General features: G+C 33.2%; 1 protein-coding gene and 1 pseudogene across 9 annotated transcripts in view; one reads left to right on the top strand and one right to left on the bottom strand.

Moving 5' to 3' along the window:
* Positions 1-20,393, bottom strand: part of VPS13B (vacuolar protein sorting 13 homolog B) — a 765,148-nt gene that overhangs the window by 326,774 nt on the left and 417,981 nt on the right. For 4 of the 8 annotated variants that reach the window (XM_081070819.1, XM_081070818.1, XM_081070817.1 and 1 more), the window contains exons 26-29: positions 16,653-16,824; positions 16,032-16,146; positions 13,487-13,628; positions 10,426-10,834 (exon numbers count right to left, since the gene is read on the bottom strand). In XM_081070819.1, coding sequence (XP_080926945.1) covers positions 10,426-10,834; positions 13,487-13,628; positions 16,032-16,146; positions 16,653-16,824 — 838 coding nt within the window. Of the gene's footprint in view, positions 1-10,425; positions 10,835-13,486; positions 13,629-14,178; positions 14,246-16,031; positions 16,147-16,652; positions 16,825-20,393 lie in introns of those variants that run through there. The other 4 variants (XM_081070821.1, XM_081070820.1, XR_013994784.1 and 1 more) reach the window with 3 other exon arrangements.
* LOC308506807 (phosphoglycerate kinase 1-like) lies at positions 1,497-2,728 on the top strand (annotated as a pseudogene). The gene has a single exon. The product of its transcript is annotated as a phosphoglycerate kinase 1-like (transcript).

Genomic DNA, 20,393 nt, shown 5'->3' on the forward strand with positions numbered 1-20,393 from the left:
TTCCCAAACTGTGGTGCTCAAAGAATGCAAAAGCTAAGAGATTAGTTCCAGCTGCTTCAGCAGTACGCTTGGTATGGTCTGACTTAGATTAGTCTAAAAAAGAAAATCAGAATTAAGAAAATCAGAAAAAGTATGAAGAAAGATGTTCGGTGAGGAAAAGAAGGAAACAGAGTTAAGATGTACATAAAGGGAGTGGCAAATGGAAGGAGATTGGAGGGAAGAACAGCAATAGGGAGAAAAAGAGATGAGCTATCATAATAAATATTAGCATATGGATGCCACCAAGCAGACAGTACTTTTAAATGCCACAGCAAAAAGATCCAATAGGAAATCACTTCTCATGCAGCTGGACAATTTTCAAATGACTAGAGGTCTGTCTTTATTATAGGTCCTTATACTATGAACATTGTTTACATTTCACAGATCTTGCATTTTACGCCAAGCTTATCAAACAGTTCCATGTGGGTAAAACCTCTGATTAAGCAGAAGGCATCAATTAAAACAATAAATAGTAAGCCTTCAGAATAGACTATACCACAAAAGTGCAATTAGTGTACTTGCTAACTGTTCTTCCAGGCTATAGATATGACCCACCATATGAAAGTCTAAAATGTAATAGAAACACTGTAGTAAATGAGGTACATATGGAAGAAAAATGACGTACTTGGTGTTACATACAAAGCCAGATCCAAGAACAGAATTCTGTTTCTGTTAGAGCCAAAAGTGTTCTCACTAGATTATACTGACTATGAAGTTATAATAAAAAAAGCACTTAATACAAATCATCCACAAACTAAACTAAAATAATCAATTTTATTATAGAAAGTATTCGCTTATCAAAATATATCTTTGAGATACAAGAAAAAAATACCAAAAATATGTATTTATACAAGAAAGTGCCTTGAGTCACTTCTTCAGTTACTTTATAGTTGGAAAAAATAAGCTTCCCTTTTTTGGTTTATTTCACCTGCATTTAATAGTTGGACCATATGAGGAAATGTTCCCTCTAGAAGCATTTCAACATGAAAATGAATGCCTTCCTTCTTTGCTTTAACTATGTTTTTAAAAATTGAGCCTCATAAGGAACTACTAACTCTAAAAGGCTCATACTAGATCCAAAAACAGCCCTCTATTCTGAAATAAATAGCTTAAGCTGAAAGTCAAACACCTGTAGATTCGGGATCTTGATAATAATTGCACATAATGCAAACAATATTCAAGTTGAAAACCAGACTTTCAATACCACTTCTTTAAATAAAATATTGCAACATTAAATATATTTTTCTTATCATTACTGAATTTTACACATGAACTATAAAAAGCTTTTATATTCAATGTAACATAAAATGTAACTCAAAGATTTTATCTTTTCTTGGGGCAAGAAAGGTGTATTGAAAAAGAAAAGGCTATTCTGCACGGTAGCACCAGCGCAAGTCAGTCGCCATCTCCGCCGCTGTCTTGAGCCTCCAGCCTCTCGCCGCTGCTATATTGTCAAGATGTGGCTCTCTAACAAGCTGACTCTGGACAAGCTGAACGTGAAGGGAAAGCGGGTCATTATGAGAGTGCACTTCAATGTTCCTATGAAGAACAACCAGATAACGAACAACCAGAGGATCAAGGCTGCCATTCCAAGCATCAAATTCTGCTTGGACGATGAGTCTTATGAGTCAGCTAGGCCGGCTTGATGGCATCCCCATGCCTGACAAGTACTCCTAGGAGCCAGTTGCTGTAGAACTTAAATCTCTGCTGGGCAGGGATGTTTTGTTCTTGAAGGACTGTGTGGGCCCTGAAGTGGAGAAAGCGTGTGTTGACGCAGCTGCTGGGTCTGTCATCCTGCTGGAGAACCTTCGCTTCATGTGGAGGAAGAAGGCAAGGGAAAAGATGCTTCTGGGAACAAGGTTAAAGCCGAGCCAGCTAAAATAGAAGCCTTCCGAACTTCACTTTCCAATCTAGGCGATGTATATGTCAATGACGCTTTTGGCACTGCTCACAGGGCCCACAGCTCGATGGTGGGAGTCAATCTGCCACAGAAAGCTGGAGGTTTTTTGATGAAGAAGGAGCTGAACTACTCTGCCAAGGCCTTGGAGAGCGACCCTTTCTGGCCGTGCTGGGCGGAGCTAAAGTTGCAGACAAGATCCAACTGATCAATAATATGCTAGACAAAGTCAATGGGATGATTATTGGTGGTGGAATGGCTTTTACCTTCCTTAAGGTGCTCAACAACATGGAGATTGGCACTTCTCTGTTTGATGAAGAGGGAGCCAAGACTGTCAAAGACTTGATGTCCAAAGCTGAGAAGAACGGTGTGAAAATTACCTTGCCTGTTGACTTTGTCACTGCTGACAAGTTTGATGAGAATGCCAAGACTGGCAGAGCCACTGTGGCCTCAGGCATACCCTGCCGGCTGGATGGGTTTGGACTGTGGTCCTGAGAGCAGCAAGAAGTATGCTGAGGCTGTTGCCAGGGCTAAGCAGATTGTGTGGAATGGACCCGTGTGCGTATTTGAATGGGAAGGTTTTGTCCGACGGACCAAAGCCCTCATGGACGAGGTGGTGAAAGCCACTTCCAGGGGCTGCATCACTATCATAGGTGGTGGAGACACAGCCACTTGCTGTGCCAAATGGAACACGAAGGATAAAGTCAGCCATGTAGCACTGGTGGTGGTGCCACTTTAGAGCTCCTGGAAGGTAAAGTCCTTCCTGAGGGGGAAGCGCTCAGCAATGTTTAGTACTTTCTTGCCTTTTGGTTCCTGTGCACATCCCCTAAGTCAAGTTAGTGTTTTCCGCATCTCCACTCGGTATTAGCTAAAATCTTCCCCCATATCAAGATTCCACTAGTGGCCAAGAGATGCAGCACCAAGAACCTTAAATCAGCTGCACAGCATCTCAGCTCATCTTTACCACACCCTGGATTTGCCTATATTCTCCAAGATCCCATTTGAATTTCTTAGTGACTAAAACATTGTGCATTCTAGAGTGCACATATTTATATTTGCCTATTGAAAGAAAGTAAGCTGTTGGCTTAGTTCTATTTTTGGAGTAGCTTATTCTGATTAGCTTTGTCATTGTTTCGCTACTCAGCATGGAAATAAAATGAAATTCCAATCGGAAGGAGGGAGGGAGATGAAGTTGGTGATCTATGAAATAAATAATAAAAGTATCCATCAAAACTGGGAAAACAAAAACAAAAAGAAAAGGCTATAAACAACTCTGAAATTGTGAGCTGTGTAAGTAACCAAAAGCTTAAATAAATAAAGAGCAGAATTTGCATGCAATTGTCAGATAACAGTAAGACTTGCTTATAACTAAGTTTTCTTAACTCCAACATGAAATAAAAGTGTTTTGGAGATCAACTTTCCTTTAAGAATCTCAACACAAACTCAATACAGTTAAACATTTAAAGTCTCAAGTATTTGAACTTGCCACTGTACAGTACTGTATTTATAAAGCTATAACTAATGACAGCCCTACATAAAGCTTTCAGGAAAGGGTTTTATTAATTTTTTGATATATTTGCAGTTGAAGACAGAAAGGAGGTTCAATGAATGTGTAACCTAATGACTGTCATGTATATTAATGGCAAATACAGTTGCATCTTGTTTACCAATCACTTCTAACATACTGTTTGGAGATATTTTTTATAAAATAGTTTCTGCTGAGAAGTATGATACAGTAGCACCATTTAGCTCTGCTATCACACTCATTAAGACATAATTTATATTTTCAATTTAATTAATTTGTTAACTATATTACTCGAGCAAACTACTTTTTAAAGCCATTCTGGAGTAAAAAGAATACGATGCTCTTAACTCTTACTAAATCTTACTAGAGTCATTACTTAAATGACTATTACTTAAAATTCTATTAGAATATTTATTTCTAATAGAAATACTGTTTCAAGCATATTTTCCTTAGTCACATCATATCTTTTAAAATATATTATAAACACTACTCATATGAAATATACATTTAAAAATTTGTCTACATGTTAAGATGGTTTAAATGCTAAATTTTATATCTAGTTTTCTGCAATAAGTTTTCTTATTCATGGGTGGTGATCAATTGAATTAAGAATAGCAACAATAAAAGACAAAGTATCAAAAAAATCTAACATAGTATAATGTGCCAAAACCTTTAAAACTTTGTCATTGCATTTTTACATTTGTATTTTATGGATAGGCACATATTCTGGCAATTCACAACATCTCAGAGAGATATTTAGATATACATATAGACATAGACACCTAAACAGACACACACACACACACACACAGAAGCAGAGGACAAAAATCCAAAAATGAAAAGATGAATGCACTATTTCATCTTTTCTTATGGCACAGTAGTATTCCATTATATACATATACCACATCTTCTTTACCCAATCATCTATCAGAGGACACTTTGGTTGTTTCCATGTCTTGGTCACAATGAACATGTATATCTTTACAGACAAATGTTTTCACATATTTTGGATACATACCCAGGAAAGAGATTGCTGGGTCATATGGTAATTCTATTCTTAATTTTTTGAGGACCCTCCACACTGCCTTCCACAGCAGCTACACCAATCTGAATTCCCACCAACAGTGTATGAGGGTTCCTTTTTCTCCACAGCCTCTCTAACACTTGTTACTCTTTGTCTTGTTGACGATAGCCATTCTAACTGGGGTGAGGTACTATCTCCTGGTTTTTATTTGCATTTCTCAGATGATTAGTGATGTTGAGCATTTTTTCGTATGTCTATTTTCCATTTGCATGTCCACTTTGGAGAAATGTCTCTTCAGGTCCTCTGCCCATTTTTTAATTGGATTGTTTTTTCTGTTGTTGAGTTGTAGAGTTCCTTATGTATTTTTGGATATTAGCCCCTCATCGGAAGCGTTGTTTGCAAGTATCTTCTCCCACTGGGTTGGGTGCTTCTTTATTTTGTTGATAGTTTCTTTTGCTGTGCAGAAGCTTTTTAGTTTGATATAGTCCCATTCATTCATTTTAGCTTTTACTTCCCTTGCCTTTGGAGTCAAATACATAAAATGCTCTTTGAACCCAAGGTCCGTAAGTTTAGTTCCTATGTTTTCTTCTATGCAGTTTATTGTTTCAGGTTTATGTTTAGGTCTTTGATGCATATCAAGTTAATTTTGGTACACGGTGACAGATGGCAGTGTAGTTTCATTGTTTTGCACATGACTGTCCAGTTCTTTCAGCACCATTTATTGAAGAGGCTGTATTTTCTCCATTGCATGTTTTTGGCTCCTTTGTCAAAAATTATCTGTCCATATTTATGTGGATTTATTTCTGGGTTCTCAATTCTATTCCATTGGTCTGTGTGTATGTTTTTCTGTCAATACCATACTGTTTTGATTATTGTAGCCCTGTAGTACAAGCTGAAGTCAGGGAGTGTGATACCTCCAGCATTGTTATTTTTTCTCAGGATTGCTTTGGTTATTTGGGGTCTTTTGTGGTTCAATACAAATCTGATGATTTCATGTTCTATTTCTTTAAAAAATGCCATTGGGATTTTGATGGGGATTGTATTAAATCCGTATATTGCTTTGAGTAATATGGCCATTTTATCTATGTTGATTCTTCCAATCTATGAACAGGGAATGTCTTTCCATTTCTTTGTGTCATCTTCAATTTCTGTCAAAAATGTCTTATAATTTTCAGTGTAGATGAAATAGTGCCATTTGCGACAACATGGATCTTGAGTTTACCATGCTAAGCGAGATAAATCAGACAGAAAAAGCTAAGAACCATATCACTTCACTGATATGTGGGATATAAAACTGAAAGCAACAAAGACAAATGACAAACAAGGAAACAAAAACTCACACACAAACATAGTTTAGTGGTTACCAGAGTGTAAGGATGAAGAGGGGTCGTAGAAGAGGGTAAATGGGGTCAAATATATGGTGATGCATGAAGAACTGACTCCGGGTGGTGAACACGCAATGTGATATATAGAGGATGCATTACAGAATTGTACACTTAAAACCTATGTAATTTTACTAACCACTGTCACTCCAATAAAAAAAATATATGTAATACAATGAAAGCTCGATAAAAGGCCTAATACACAAAGAACACTTAAAATTGATAAGGAAAAGATCCTTATCAAGGAGCAACTCCTCAGAAAAAGAGTGCACTTTTCATTAATGAGACTATCAAAAGACCAAAAAAATTGATAAACCTCTGTTAGGATAAGAGTGAGAAAACAGTATAAACTGGTTCAGCCATTTAAAAGGGCAATTTGACATCTCTTAATATTTTAAAAGTACATGCCCTTTAATCTCGCAATTCTTTAGTTAGGAACATATTCTATAGTCATACTCATCTAAGTCATGAAAAGTACCACTGATACCACTAAAAAGGTGTTCACTGCAAAAAGTGTTCATATAAGCAAAGGATTAAAATTAATCCAAAGTCCATAGAGAATGTGGCACAATGCCTTTTCCAAAGATGGCTATAATGATAGGCTCCCATTTAGTATGCTCATTTTTAAAGTTATCTGCTTAGGAAGTACTTAGGCATCTGAATTTTGGAATTAGACATTAAAAATCCTACCATAATCACCACCAGAAAAAAAATTTAAATAAGATAGCAAAGCCAGTATTTTTGTAATTACAATCATATGAGAATTTTCCTAGTTATAGCAGCTAAATGGGAAATTTAAAACAACATCAACACAATTGTGATATGTAGTATTAGTTAATACAATAAGCCAAAAGCAACAAACAAAACACACACACAAATACGCACACGGGAAATAAAACTGTTCTATTTTCTTCTTTTTTCAAACAGCCAGATTCTTATTCCTCCTGACATGTGCACAAATCAAAGAAACACAGAACCTGTTTCAATAAATCACTGCTGAGTATGATAGAAAAATGAAGCCAGAGTTAACCAAAAAATAAACTTCTGACATATGCCTCATGGCAGGGGTACTCAGGTGCACAGGTGCTACCACGCTTACTAAGTCAGCTCACTGCTCTTCTTGTTGACTGAAGTATGCCTGCACATCAGTGTTATTCAGGAAATACCACATATCCTACTCTAGTCAAAATGGCTTCCAAGCAGATTGGTAGTTCCTCAAAAACAAAATTCTAAACATGGAATTACCACATGAGTCAGCAATTCCACCTGTAGGAATATACCCCACAGGACTGAAAACGGGCTTGAATATACCCTTGCATGCCAGTGTTACTCACCATAGCTAACCCAAAAGTGGAAGCAACCCAAGTATCTGACAGGTGAATGGATAAACAAAATGAAGTACATCCACACAATGGTATATCATTCAGCCATAAAAAGGAATGAGCAATTCACTGTCAAAATGTCCTTTTTACTAACAAATACCAAAGACTTCAGAAGCATTCAGTATGTCAAATAGACAAAATATTTTGAGACAAATAAGCAAATTTTAAATGCAGATTAAATTGGGGAACAGCTATGTCTGCTTCAGGAAGACCTACCAGTATAAACACTATTGGACATCTATTTAAAGTCTTGCCCAGACTGGCGCATCTAGAAAAAGCAACATACTGATATTGTTTTATATTCTAGGACCAATTTCAAAACTTAGTAAGTGAGAGATGAAGCATACGCATTTGGTTTATCTTCTTTTTATTTGTATTTGTAACCAATATTGATATTTTATGGTGTGGAATATAAAGTATAAAACCTTAAATTAAAATAGTATAGGAGAAATTAGAGGAAAAAGGACTCAACTTAGGGGGAGTTAACAGGAGATTTTTATTTAGAGACCAACTAAGTCATACAATCTGAGAATCATTTGTAATTCCTGAACATTTCGTAATCAGGTATGTTGCTTTACTTCCTGATCTGTCTGCATGACCCTTCCTATTTTTTCATAGAGCATTCTCCCTGTATTACTCTCTATCTCATCCTAACCTCTTACCTCCAACATCATGTTACTCTTACATTTAAATGAAATTTTGGCCTTACTGATTGTTTACATTCAAATGAAAATCATCAGAAATTATGGAATGGAGAACATAAAATATAATCCACAGTAAATTTTCAGAAAATCACAAAAGCTTTCTAACATATCTTATTTTAAATGAAAATTACAAGAATTTACTCTAGTTAGAAAAATGAACGTTTATATACCAACCAGAGAGATATTTGTGGAAATTTTTAATTGTTAAAAAAAAGTTAGAATTTTTATAAGAGATATCATGAGACTATTTATTCTTATTTTATCTACATAAAAAATACCTGTAATTTTATTTTAATGGAAAACATTATAGACACTTCAATATGATGCTATTTTTTAAATGTAATGCTCTACCCCAGGCTCTTTTACCAAAATAATGATAAATTTTCTGTAATAACAAAGCCAAACAATTTCTGTTTCAATAGTGTTTTCCCCTATTTTCAGTTGGAAAACAAAAACTGGTTTGAAAATCTCAGTAACCTTTTAAGTCTGTTCCTCTTCTTGTACAGTTACGAGAAAATGTTATTATGATTCTCATGCTGGTTCTCAGAGAACTGTATTGCTTAAAAACATAGGTTTCTTTTTTACCTTTATAAATTTAATACAAATTATATTATTTATACATTCATTAGATATTCACATAATGAAAGATAACGATAAGGAAAATGCATAAAGGTCACTGCCTCTGCAATACATGTGCAGCCTCTTTTCTGCTTAGTGGTTTGTCTCTCATGTCACTTGTAATCACTCAATAATGACTAACTATTCTTTACCGTGCATGTGCTTCCAGAAACTATCTGAACAGATGAAAACAACTGTATAGTACTGTCAAAATATAGTATATGCGGGGAATTCTAATTTCACATCCCAAAGTCATCAATTTTATGGCAGTCGCTAGTAAATATTAGAATAAAACAATCAGAACCTTTTTGTATTAAGAATCCATAAGTATGATACACCAAATTTATTTCTAGACATCTTGGCAATTAAGAATTACAAAATTCTGCAAATATTCTCTTTTATTATCAGAAATGTTAAAAAAAACACCCACTACTTTGAATAAACCTAATTATTGATAATATTAGGCAGAATACCTTCCCTAATTAAGATCATCTGTCTATGTGAGACAGAACAAGAGACAGACTACACTTTGAGAAGAGAACGGAGCCAGGTGCTTTACTTTGTTATTTAACATCACTGACCACACAGTCTTCCTCCTAATAACTAAAAGAAAAAAAATAAAAAGTTTTGCTGTTGTCATGTGGCAGAAACTATGATCTGTACCTCAAATATCCATTCTCATTTCTCTCTCAAATTCACGAGGTCCTAATTTATTAGCTGGGCACACCACCACCTAGGTAAAGATTGTTTCTCAGCCTCTCTTACAGCAGGTGTAGCCAAACGACTAAGCAATGAGGTGTAAGTGGTAGTAAAATGTGGGTCTTCCAGAAATTCTCCTTTAAAAGAAAGGGAACAAACTACTCTGACAAGACTACCTTTAATTGAGAGCTTACTATGGAACTGGCACCACGCAGAGTCTTATGTAGTTACCGTTTGAAAGCAAGCTATCAGTAAAGCCTACTATTAAGTTAGGTACTACTATTACCATTTTACACATAGGAATTTAGATTAATTTGTGCAAGATTTCACAGTTAATTATTGGTAAAGCTGGGATTTGAACTCAGGTCTGTGTAACTCTGAAGTCCATACCATTAACCACTGTGTTACAATTTCACTCAAAATTCTTAAAGTTCTTCATTCTTTTATAGCATAGGAGAAATTAAATTTTATAATTCACTCTTGTGGATGCAGGCAGTGGGATTATCAATTCTCTTCATTTTAAAACCTAGATTAATTTCGGGGGGGGGGGACACCAAAAAGCCTAGTAGAAGATATAGGAGCCTTGGTGTGTTGGCTAATTTTTTAAACTAATTTTTAGTTATCTTAGGTACACAGAATCCAGCATTTTAGTTTAATACGTAAAACAAATAACAAAGTATAAGATGAACTAGCAAAAGTATAAGATTTACTAGCAAAAGTAAATGAAGAAAAACAATGTCAAGTTTCTTACTCTAGTAACTAAGAATAAAATACATACCCAGTATTCTGACATATCTCATGAAGATTTAGTTGCAGAATGACTATAAAATATTTACTCTTTTTATTTTTTATTTTTTTCTTATGAGATTTTTTTTATTAGTTTCAGGTGTACAAAACAATGTAATAGACATTTATCATTTATATTCCTCACACAGTGATAACCTCCCTCTCCCCATCTACTACCCCTCTGATATCGCATACAGCCATTATATTTCCACTGTCTCTATTCCTAACGCTGTACTCCACTTCTTGTTAAAACACCAAACTGCAAGCCACAACTAGCTACCATATTTTTTTTTAAAAAAAGAAAAAATATTAATGTCTCTAGAAGAAAGTTATTTAAAATCAAATAAAAAAAAATGCTGAAGACCATACCTTCAATACTTGGCTGTATTTCTTCTGTTTTTGGAACAAAAATTCTGATTACACTTGTGTTGATATAAATCAAAGGTAAATTGCGTGAAGTCAGTGTATGGGTCCTCATGGGCTGACCAGGAGATTTTCTTTTCTCTTTTTGGGTCCTCAGTAATTTTGCTTGAAATATACTTGCAATGGCATTAAGTAAAGGAAAACAAAGGACAATATCAAAAGCTTGTGCTGAAAGAAGAATTTCATGAAGAAAATGAGGAGAACCATCCATTAAAGTTTCTGATAACTTATGAAAACTTCTTCGCTCATTTCTTGATATTAACTTGTGACGGACATTTTTTGTTACAGCTTTTGTATATGTCAAAGAGAGAAATCCATGCTGCTGATGAGAGCCATCTAGAAGTTTTGCAGTTGTCTGTTCCAGAAAAAGGAAATCACAATACATATTTCATTTAAAAAAAGAAACAATTTGAAAGCACAAAATCATCTCTTTTATTATATCTACACCTCTTAATGAGCACACTATTGTGATAACTAAATTAATCAATTAGCGCATGTTTACTGGAAATGATAACATGACAATAATAAAACATCTATCCTTTAGAACTTGTCTATTTTCAGTGGGTATCATACTGTTTACAAAACATAACTCTTCTACAACTCTTATTCTTTGGGTTTAATATTCTATAATACACATACAACAGTTGATTGAGAGTGAAAATTATGTCATTGTAACTTCAGTATTTGTAACAAAATTTTTCCAATTAACTTTCATATTCAAATTGCACACTATGAACAAATTATAATAAAACAGCATACTTTCAGAGTAAAGTGCATACTTTGTATTTCTCAACATGTGAAAAAAATAGCTCTTCAACAAGTTTTCTCGAACCAAATAATGTACATAAAATCTTATTTTGCAAATTACTCATGTGAAATTAGAGTTATTTACTTCACATTCTTAACCCTTCTTCTCAAGGCTTGATAAAGTTCTTTAGCTACTAGGGTCTAAAGAGTAATGTTAGAGAGAAAATGAACTAGGAAGAAGAAAAAGAAGGAAATTTATTCAGCCAAACAGGAAATACATTGAAAAGTAGCAAAACAGCAATGTGTCTGAGCCTATGTTATCCCATCACTAGAAAACCTTGTTTTTTTTGCTTCCCTTTACCTCCTCTGGTGTTGTTCCTTAACACTCATGACATGCTGAGAGAAAACAAAGTATGCAATTCAGCTACCACTGTTCATTTTGTTTTTAATCTGGACTGTAAAATGAAGAAAGGTGAGATTAAATTTGCTTTGTACATGTTGTTTTTTTTAAAGTTAATTTTCTGACTATTAAAAAAAAACTTGGAAAGTAGCATTAAATGGATGTGCAAAATAATAATTTTTCATGTAACTGGCCTGTCTCAGAACATTTTTTTACTGTTCTAACTTTCTCACTGCCTCCTCATTCCCTTTCCATTTGCTTTCTACGTTCAAAATAAACAGAAACATAGAAAAGCAAGAAAAAGTACTACCAATCTTATCATCATGTTGCTGGACAGCAGACAACAGTGGATGGAGAGTGGTGGTTGTAGTATGGCCCCAATGGAAGAGGCCACGGCCACACTGTCTGTCTCTAGGTATACAAACTGGATGTTGGAGAGGGGTAGAATCAACCATTAATCTAAATAACCCAACTCAACTTTTCATTAATGGCAACATTTGAATCCTGGAAAGAGTATAAAGGGGTGTTTCAATGTATAAATGTTTTGATTTGGAAAAAATATTTTTAAACATATAGAATGTAGGTGCTCTTAAAAGATAAACTCCTGTGATAGAAAGTTTTGTCTGCTGAACTACTGCGTCCCTGCCTCCCTTAACATAAGAGGGGAGAAAAGGAAAAAATAAATGAATACTAACTAGAGTTTGGATAATATAACTTTTCATACAGTAATAATCAATATTTTATACTATTTAAGATGAAAAGTTAGAAAACACTAATAATCAAGGTAATGTTAATAAAATAAAATTAGAACTGATAAAGGAAAATTTTAAAGGACATTAATAATAATTTGGGTTTTTTTCATGAATATGTATTAAAATTATTAAGAATGTTTCTAATGGACACTAATGAACATTCAAAGAGAAGAAAATAAATCTGAACAGAAATTCCACTGATAATAAAAGCCACCTTAACAGGCATCTTTTTCCAGACTAGGCTAGAGAAAATTCAAAACTCAAAGCAGAAACTAGCATTTGCTGTGCAGATGCAATGTTAAACACTAAATCTAGGCACACAATACTTGGCTAATTCTTATAATGCTGAAGATATGTGTCTTTAATTCTTTTTGAGCTACAAAAAAAGGGGGAAGAAATAGGTAGTTTACACATGCTAAGAAAATATCTAATAATATTTGCAATGATTTGATAAATTCTTAAGAGGATCACTATTACCATTGTGATAATTTGCTCTTAATATTTTTAAATTACATGCATTTTTATACTTAAAAATATCATAAAATAATCAGCTTAACAATATATTCAGCTATATTATGCCATTAGAAAAAACAAGGTCCCAAACTTTTAAAAGCCACTCGTGTACAGTCTAGTGTTCATTTTCCATCCAGTCGATAGTCACACAGCCTTGTCCAAATTCAAGAAAGCACCAAATAAGATACTTAGAATTAGTTATGAAAAGGAATTGGCATAGTAATAGGGAGGAAAAAAGCAATCTAAGTAAGAATCATAAAAGGAATGAAAAAAGCAGTATGGTCAACTCTTGATCATTCAACACATGCATAATTTAAAGAACATATTTAACATCCGACTTTGATGTTTTTATGCTGATGGCAAAATTAGTTTGCATACACAAAACCAGAGTGACAAACAGCATATGCAAGTAACACAGAAACAAATCGATTGTAGTGGAAAAACCAGTCTGATTTAAAAATTCATTATAGTTCATTTACAAAGTAGATGGTACAGAGGAAGATGAAAATCAAGAGTTGACTATGGACAGTTTAATTCCTTCTCTGTGTTCCTGTTAATGGGAGTGCTGTAGTATAATTTAAAAACCATTTCTTACAGAAGGAAAGAAGCCAGAGCAATTACTGAAAGGGTCCTGCTTGCTGATGGGTCGAACCAACAAGGTGCGTCTGTTCAGCTTGTCAGTACAGGAAAGGAAGACACCTCCACATTGCCCCAGAGACCAACAGTCTTCCCCAAGACTTGAGGTGATGGACAGGAGCAAAGAAAAGTGAAAAGACAAAAAGCAATAAAAGCCATAAGCAAAAAAATTTAGATAGTTTTAATTCTGCTCAACTTTGCATAAGTTTAGGTTTGAGCCACTGCTAGGTATGGCCTTTGTCTGGACCATCTTCTGCAAAAGCATTGTTAATGGAAGTAAACAAAAATTATTTTGAGTGTAATATTACTATCTTTAGTTTATGATAAAGGACAATCCACATGACTCACTTATGAATGGGAAAAACTTCTAAAACGTCAACAAAATAATACATTAATGACAAAGTATATTAACAAAAGCATCCTACCTTTGACCTTTCGAAAAATTTACTTAATCGCTATATAGGAAAATGGTTACAAAACATGAGCAGCTTACAGAAATAAAGAGTTTTATTTTGTAATGTAATTTTGGAAGAATAGGTCAAAAAATTTACTCTGAGCTCTAATTCTTGTAACCATTAGTCCTATTGCATGAAACAACAAAACTAAACAGTTTATGTTTTAAAAAAATCATAATTACTAAATGAGTCTCACCACAGGTTTTTCTTTGCACTGTAGAAATACTCCTTCAAAATGTCCTGACTGCCAACCTTCCCCTGGCCTGGAAAACATAAGTTCACCTTATCTGTTCTCGTCAATTATTCTGAGTTAAAAAATTGAGCATATGTAGCTATTTCAAATAGTTATGATGTAAACAACGCTACACTGAACTAAAACATCAATCTGACAATGCAATCAACAGAACAGTTTACATTAGCACTACACCCTGGTAATTCTGCACAGAAGCATTTGTCTTAATAATAAATTGTATATTTATTTTGTTGGTTATTTATTTCTTTCTCACCAATGAGAGTATGAGGTCCACAGGGCATGATTTATGTCTATTTTGTTAAACAGCATATCCCTACTTCCTAGTGTAGTGCTTCACACATAACACATACTCAATATTTTGATCAACTGAATAGATAAATTATCCAAATATTTAAAATTTCCATAAATTTAACAGTAAAGTCACTGATCTAGAACACAGACTTTAATATTCACATTATCAGGAAATTACTTCAGCAATAGTATCATTACATAATATTCATGTAATATTCATGCAAGGATCATTTTGATATACCCGTCAAAAGAGACTAAAGAGCTAAACATTCCATCATCAGAAATCAATGGATTCACTGTTAACACAACTCACAGTTAATAAAAACAATTATCAGATGTTTGGTAAAATAATACTATTATAACAGGTCCATATATCCAGCAAAACATTTTTTCCTCAAGAACCCAGAAAAATATTTTGAATTTTACACACAATTTTTGACACAATTATGTCACAATTATGACACAGTTTTTTAGCTGTGACAGACTTTGATAATTACTGACATAAGCAACATGATATGTGATAAAAGATAAAAATTCAAATGTTTTTAATGTAGAGTTAGAAAATTATTAAACAAAAATGACTTTTTAGGGTATACAGTGCATCAATAAAGGTACAGAAACACATGTGCTTCTATAGGCACTCAATAAATAATTGTTTAATGAATATCACGAATCCAGAAAAAAATGGCTTTTAAGGCTCTTGCTCTGCTAAAATACTATGAAACTGAAAATATGATGTTGTTTAAAAGCCAATTTAAAAAAAACATGTATGAGTTTTATGGTATGTGAATTACATTTCAATTAAAAAAAAGCAAAAAACTCCAGGTTAGTAGTAGTATATCAAGCAAATAAAAAAAAAAACCATTCCCAAAAAGCTTTGGATTTTTATTTGGAAAAAAATAATGACAAAATTGCTACATAGCTTTGCGAAAATATCTAAAAGTTTAGTAAAATGTATTATTTTACTATAATTATTTCTCATTATAAACAAACTATATTTGCTAATAATCATACTTTTGATAGAAACTTATTAGGGAAGGAAAATATGGTTCTAGGAACATCCGACATGTATTTTAATCATCTGTGAGGTAAGTCTCCAGAGCAAAGAGACATGAGGTGTTGCTCCATGTAATCTATATTCTGCTGCTGTTGGGAGTGAATGGCAAGAATACAGCAAACACCAAAGCCATCACCTGTGTCCCAGACATCTTAGCGAACATACAACATATGTTCACAAATGTGTGAGATGATTAATTAAAGCAGCTTATATCAATTAATACAGCAATGTGGATATTTATGAACAGATTAGCATTTTATAAAACAAAACTTCAGTATACTCCACATACGAATGAATAACAAGTAAAATTAACCAATTTATCTGTTAAGAACCTTCTTTGAGAATAAGTATAGTATTTTTTTAAATAACTGAACAATATCAATATAAAATTTCTTACTTAGATTTTGTTCAAAGAAAATATAGCCTTTCCTATATATTCATTATTTACCTGCTTCTATAGTGATCGATATTGAAACTTTCTATTTTACATTTCACTTTGGTATATACATCCTGGACATCTATGGAGGCACTGAGGTCTTCTAGTTCACTGACCATACAAAGCTCTGCAATAAAAAGCAAACATTGATATTGATATAGGTACAACCATCAATGACATATATATCCTTGACATCTACAGAGTGATTGAGACTTTCTGTTCATTAACCACACAAGATTCTAGCATAACAAAATTAATATCAATATAGCCCTCACAATTAACATAGTATACCTATTTCAAGGTAGAGGAGATCCCAGTTAATGTTTGAGAAGTGCTATATCTGATTCTGGTCAATGAACTTTGCAATACTTTTAGTGACAAAGATACAATACCTTAATATGACCAAGGAGAAATTACCTCATCATGGCTTTAAGAATGAATTTTAATACAAACAAGACAAAATTTAGGTATTACATTCAATATGTTAGTATTGTTAATAGATATCACTTGAATTAGATCTAATGGTGTTTATTTAATTTGAATGACTGATAAATAAAGCTAAGTCTATTATTTCCTCTAAAAATAGTGTTCAATATTTTATCTTTTCAGTACAGAAGAAAAGCGATCCTGTACCTGTGCCTTTATTTTCAGGATCTGGAGCAAAGAGCTTGATAGTAATTTTGGGGAGCACCCATTGCATCCACAGACTAACACGTCCACTGGATCCACCGATGTTACTTGTGGTTTGTTCCAAGGTAACAGAATCTGAGAACGGGGAATCATCACCAGCTTGTACAGAATCTCCCTGCATTGAGAAAAAAACAGCAATATTTTGTAACTTAGAGAAACATAACTAAAAAATATACAATTTAAAATCTTTAATTATTATTTAGAATTTTTCCATATTATATGCAAGTGCTAATCCATCACATCAATGCTTATACTAATACATAATGCTAATAATATAAATATATATTAGTCAATAAACTATAGCATGTTCATTTGTTTAAAATTTCTATATACATATTTAAATGTTAGTTAAGTATGTAAGCTAGTCTGGTAGGCAGCATGATGTATTAGGTTAGTGTTTATTGTTGGAATACTCCGGCACCAAGCAGAGCAAAGCAATAGTGTCCTTTGATTTACTGTGACAGGAAATTATAGACTTAAACCTGCACAGTATACTCATTCCTTGATCCAATAGCACTAAGCAAAGCAAACAGCTCACTGTTTGTGATGTTTTAATATAAATGCTTCTTCAAAACAAGTGGTCCTAAATTTGCTATAATTGAAATTTCTAGAATTTGAGAAGCTATACAAAAATTCGAGGTTTTGGTGAACGGTCTAAAGTAACACATCTAATGAAAAGCACAAACTAATCCTAGAAAAGGATGCATTTTACAAAGTCAAATTCAATAAAAAACGACATAATGTACTCAGTATGCCTTTCTTTAAGGATAGGTTCTTGGAGCAGAAACATTCATAAATAATTCTCCCTCAAACAGAACATCATAATCACAAGAATGAAAACTGCACAGAAAACAGCATCTCAAATCGAGACCTTGATTTTTAACACTATTAGGTATATTCAGTGGGAATTCTAAGAAAACCGTGACTTCAAATTTAATCAGTAAGCACTCCTAAGAAAAAGTTTAGCTCTCCTTCCTCACGCAGTTTCAATTTTCATTTTGGATTTACAACATTTGGTGTGCTATTGTTAAATATGTTTATGCATTAATTTTCTGCTCTATTTCCAATTCTATAGCAAAAATTGAGCCAGAATTGGAGATGCTGAACTATTTTCCCACACCTCTGTATGCCAAGTTCTAAAATATACAGTTTAATTCTTTCACCATTTTGTTGCAAATTGACCAAAATACTGAGTTTATTTTCCTAGCTGAATTTATCTTTGTTCATCTGGAAGAGCAAACACTTCAGCCCTTCATCCTTGGCCTGCTTCAGAGCTCAGGGATGATCATAGTTTTGGCCACGTTGCTATTCTCCCTTATCAAAATAACTCCAGAGTTCTTGTTCAATCATGAAACTTCCCAAAGGGCTAAACACTTCCACCACTGTTTGTACTTAAGTCAACAGTAACAAGTGGCCTGCTGTGGTTTCCACTACCTTTGCTCTCAGTATTTCAATGCAACGGTGGGAAAAATGATTAACTGTTTTTAAGCTCAGTACTTAAGCCTCTCACTCATATTTCCCCCCTCTACACCACCCAGATGGATATTCAGGAAGCTAGAACTATATTCACTGAAAATCATGGTGCTCCCTATCAACATGTCAACATGAAAAGAATTACTCATAGTTTAAAGTATAAATCATCCAAGGATCATATAAACAAATACTTCTCTTCTACTTAATACAAACAATTGTTAAGAGTGTGCTTTTTAAAACTAGATTCATTTATAGTAAATTCTTTACAGTCGAAATAATTTAAAAATAGTAGTTTTGGCCCAATTCAGCAAGAAAAACAATACTTTAAATAGTAAATGTTTTAACATTTTTATGAACTTTGTAAATATAAGTATTAATTAGAAATTTAAAAAATTCAAAACTGCAATTTCAAAGTGGTCCCCAAATAAATAATTGATATAAATGAGCACAACAAATGTAAGGTGACTTCAGATTAACAAATTATGTTTATACAATAAAACTATTTGAATCTTAAAAGCCAGAAATGTAGGTCAATAACTGAGAAACTAGAGACATTTTTCTGATATAATTATTTAGAAATAGGAAAAGCATTATAAACAAAATATTTTGTTGATTGATATGTGAAGGCTAAACAGTAACCTTTATTTATCTAATCTGATTTATATATTATCTTTGTTCTTTCAACAGCGATTCAATTAATTAGAAGATAACCTATACTTTGAATAAAAATTTCTCACTAAATGTTAAAGATAAATATTAAATAAGTCTATATTCAGAAGAAGATTTAAAGTTACCATGAGACATTCTTAAAGTAGCAATTGAGTAAAGAGTTCAAACTAAATGTAGTTTCTAAAGGGTTGTTTGGAATAATTTGAGGTGCATTACCTCTTAGGTTAATTGCACTTAAATAATTGAAAAACTGACAACAGTTTTGCTATAGCAGTTGATGTCAAGCAACTGCTCAATCCAATGTTCACTTTTTGTTTTCAAATTTACATCTAATTGACATATAACATTATATTACTTTTAGATATTAACATAATTATTCAATATTTGTATATATGGTTACACAATGACCACAGTAAATCCAGTTAACATCCATCACCACACAGTTACAAATTACGTTTTCTTGTGATGAGAAGTGTTAAGATCTACTTTCTTAGCAACTTTCAAATATACAATAAAGTATACCCAGTATACTTTACAATAAAGTTAACTATTACAATAGTAATAGTAACTCAGTAACTTTACAATAAAGTTAACTATAGTCACCATGTTGTACATTACACCCCAGGACTTATTTGTAACTGGAAGTTTGTACCTTTTGATCACCTTCATTCATTCAGCCCCACTCATATTCACTTTGAACTTAACTGAAAATAAATTCATTTTAAACGATTATTAGACACTAAGAAATGAATCACTTTATGCTGAATTTTTTGAGAACTGGGATGCTAAAAGCACTTTTAATTCCTGAATCAGTAAAGAATGCAAGCCAAATTTTGCCATGAACCTGAGTTTCCACACATTGGAGGTCAGTTTTTACTTTAGATTGAGTTGCAAATTAATATTCTAGCATTCACTCAACACTTTATATTTTTTTAAAGTTTTAAAATCATTTCTTATACCGGTGCTGTGAATGAGGAAGGGATATCAAAGATATTATTCATATACACAAGAAAGCAAAAATGAAAAAACACTAAATGGTTTGCCTAAAATCACAACTAAGTTGGAAGAATTTAATTTCATCAACACAATATACCGGGTTTCCCCAAAAATAATACTGAGTCATATATTAAGGTTTGCTCTAAAAGATGCATTATGGCTTATGTTCAGGGGATGTCATCCTGAAAAATCATGCTGGGGCTTATTTTCCAGTTAGGTCTTATTTTCGGGGAAACACAGTAGCCATCCATAATAACTGTCCTTTCCATATCATATTTATGGAAATTACTGAAAATCCAGTATCATTTTGTAATTAGAAGTTTCCAAAAGACTTTCAGTTTATAAATTTATCCTGTAAAAAGTATGTGAATGTGCATGTATTTGTGTATGTGTATGTATGTTTGCTTTGTTTACTTGTTAAGAAAACAAATCATCAAATGTTAGTGCTTTTAAGGACAGTTTTTATTGTTGTCCTATAAGCAAAATGGCGTAAAGATTTTAATGAACATAATTATATAATACTTCACTTTCTGGAACATCTGCCTA

Source organism: Rhinolophus hipposideros (genome assembly GCF_964194185.1).
Source record: "Rhinolophus hipposideros genome assembly, chromosome: 13".
Lineage (NCBI taxonomy): Eukaryota > Metazoa > Chordata > Mammalia > Chiroptera > Rhinolophidae > Rhinolophus > Rhinolophus hipposideros.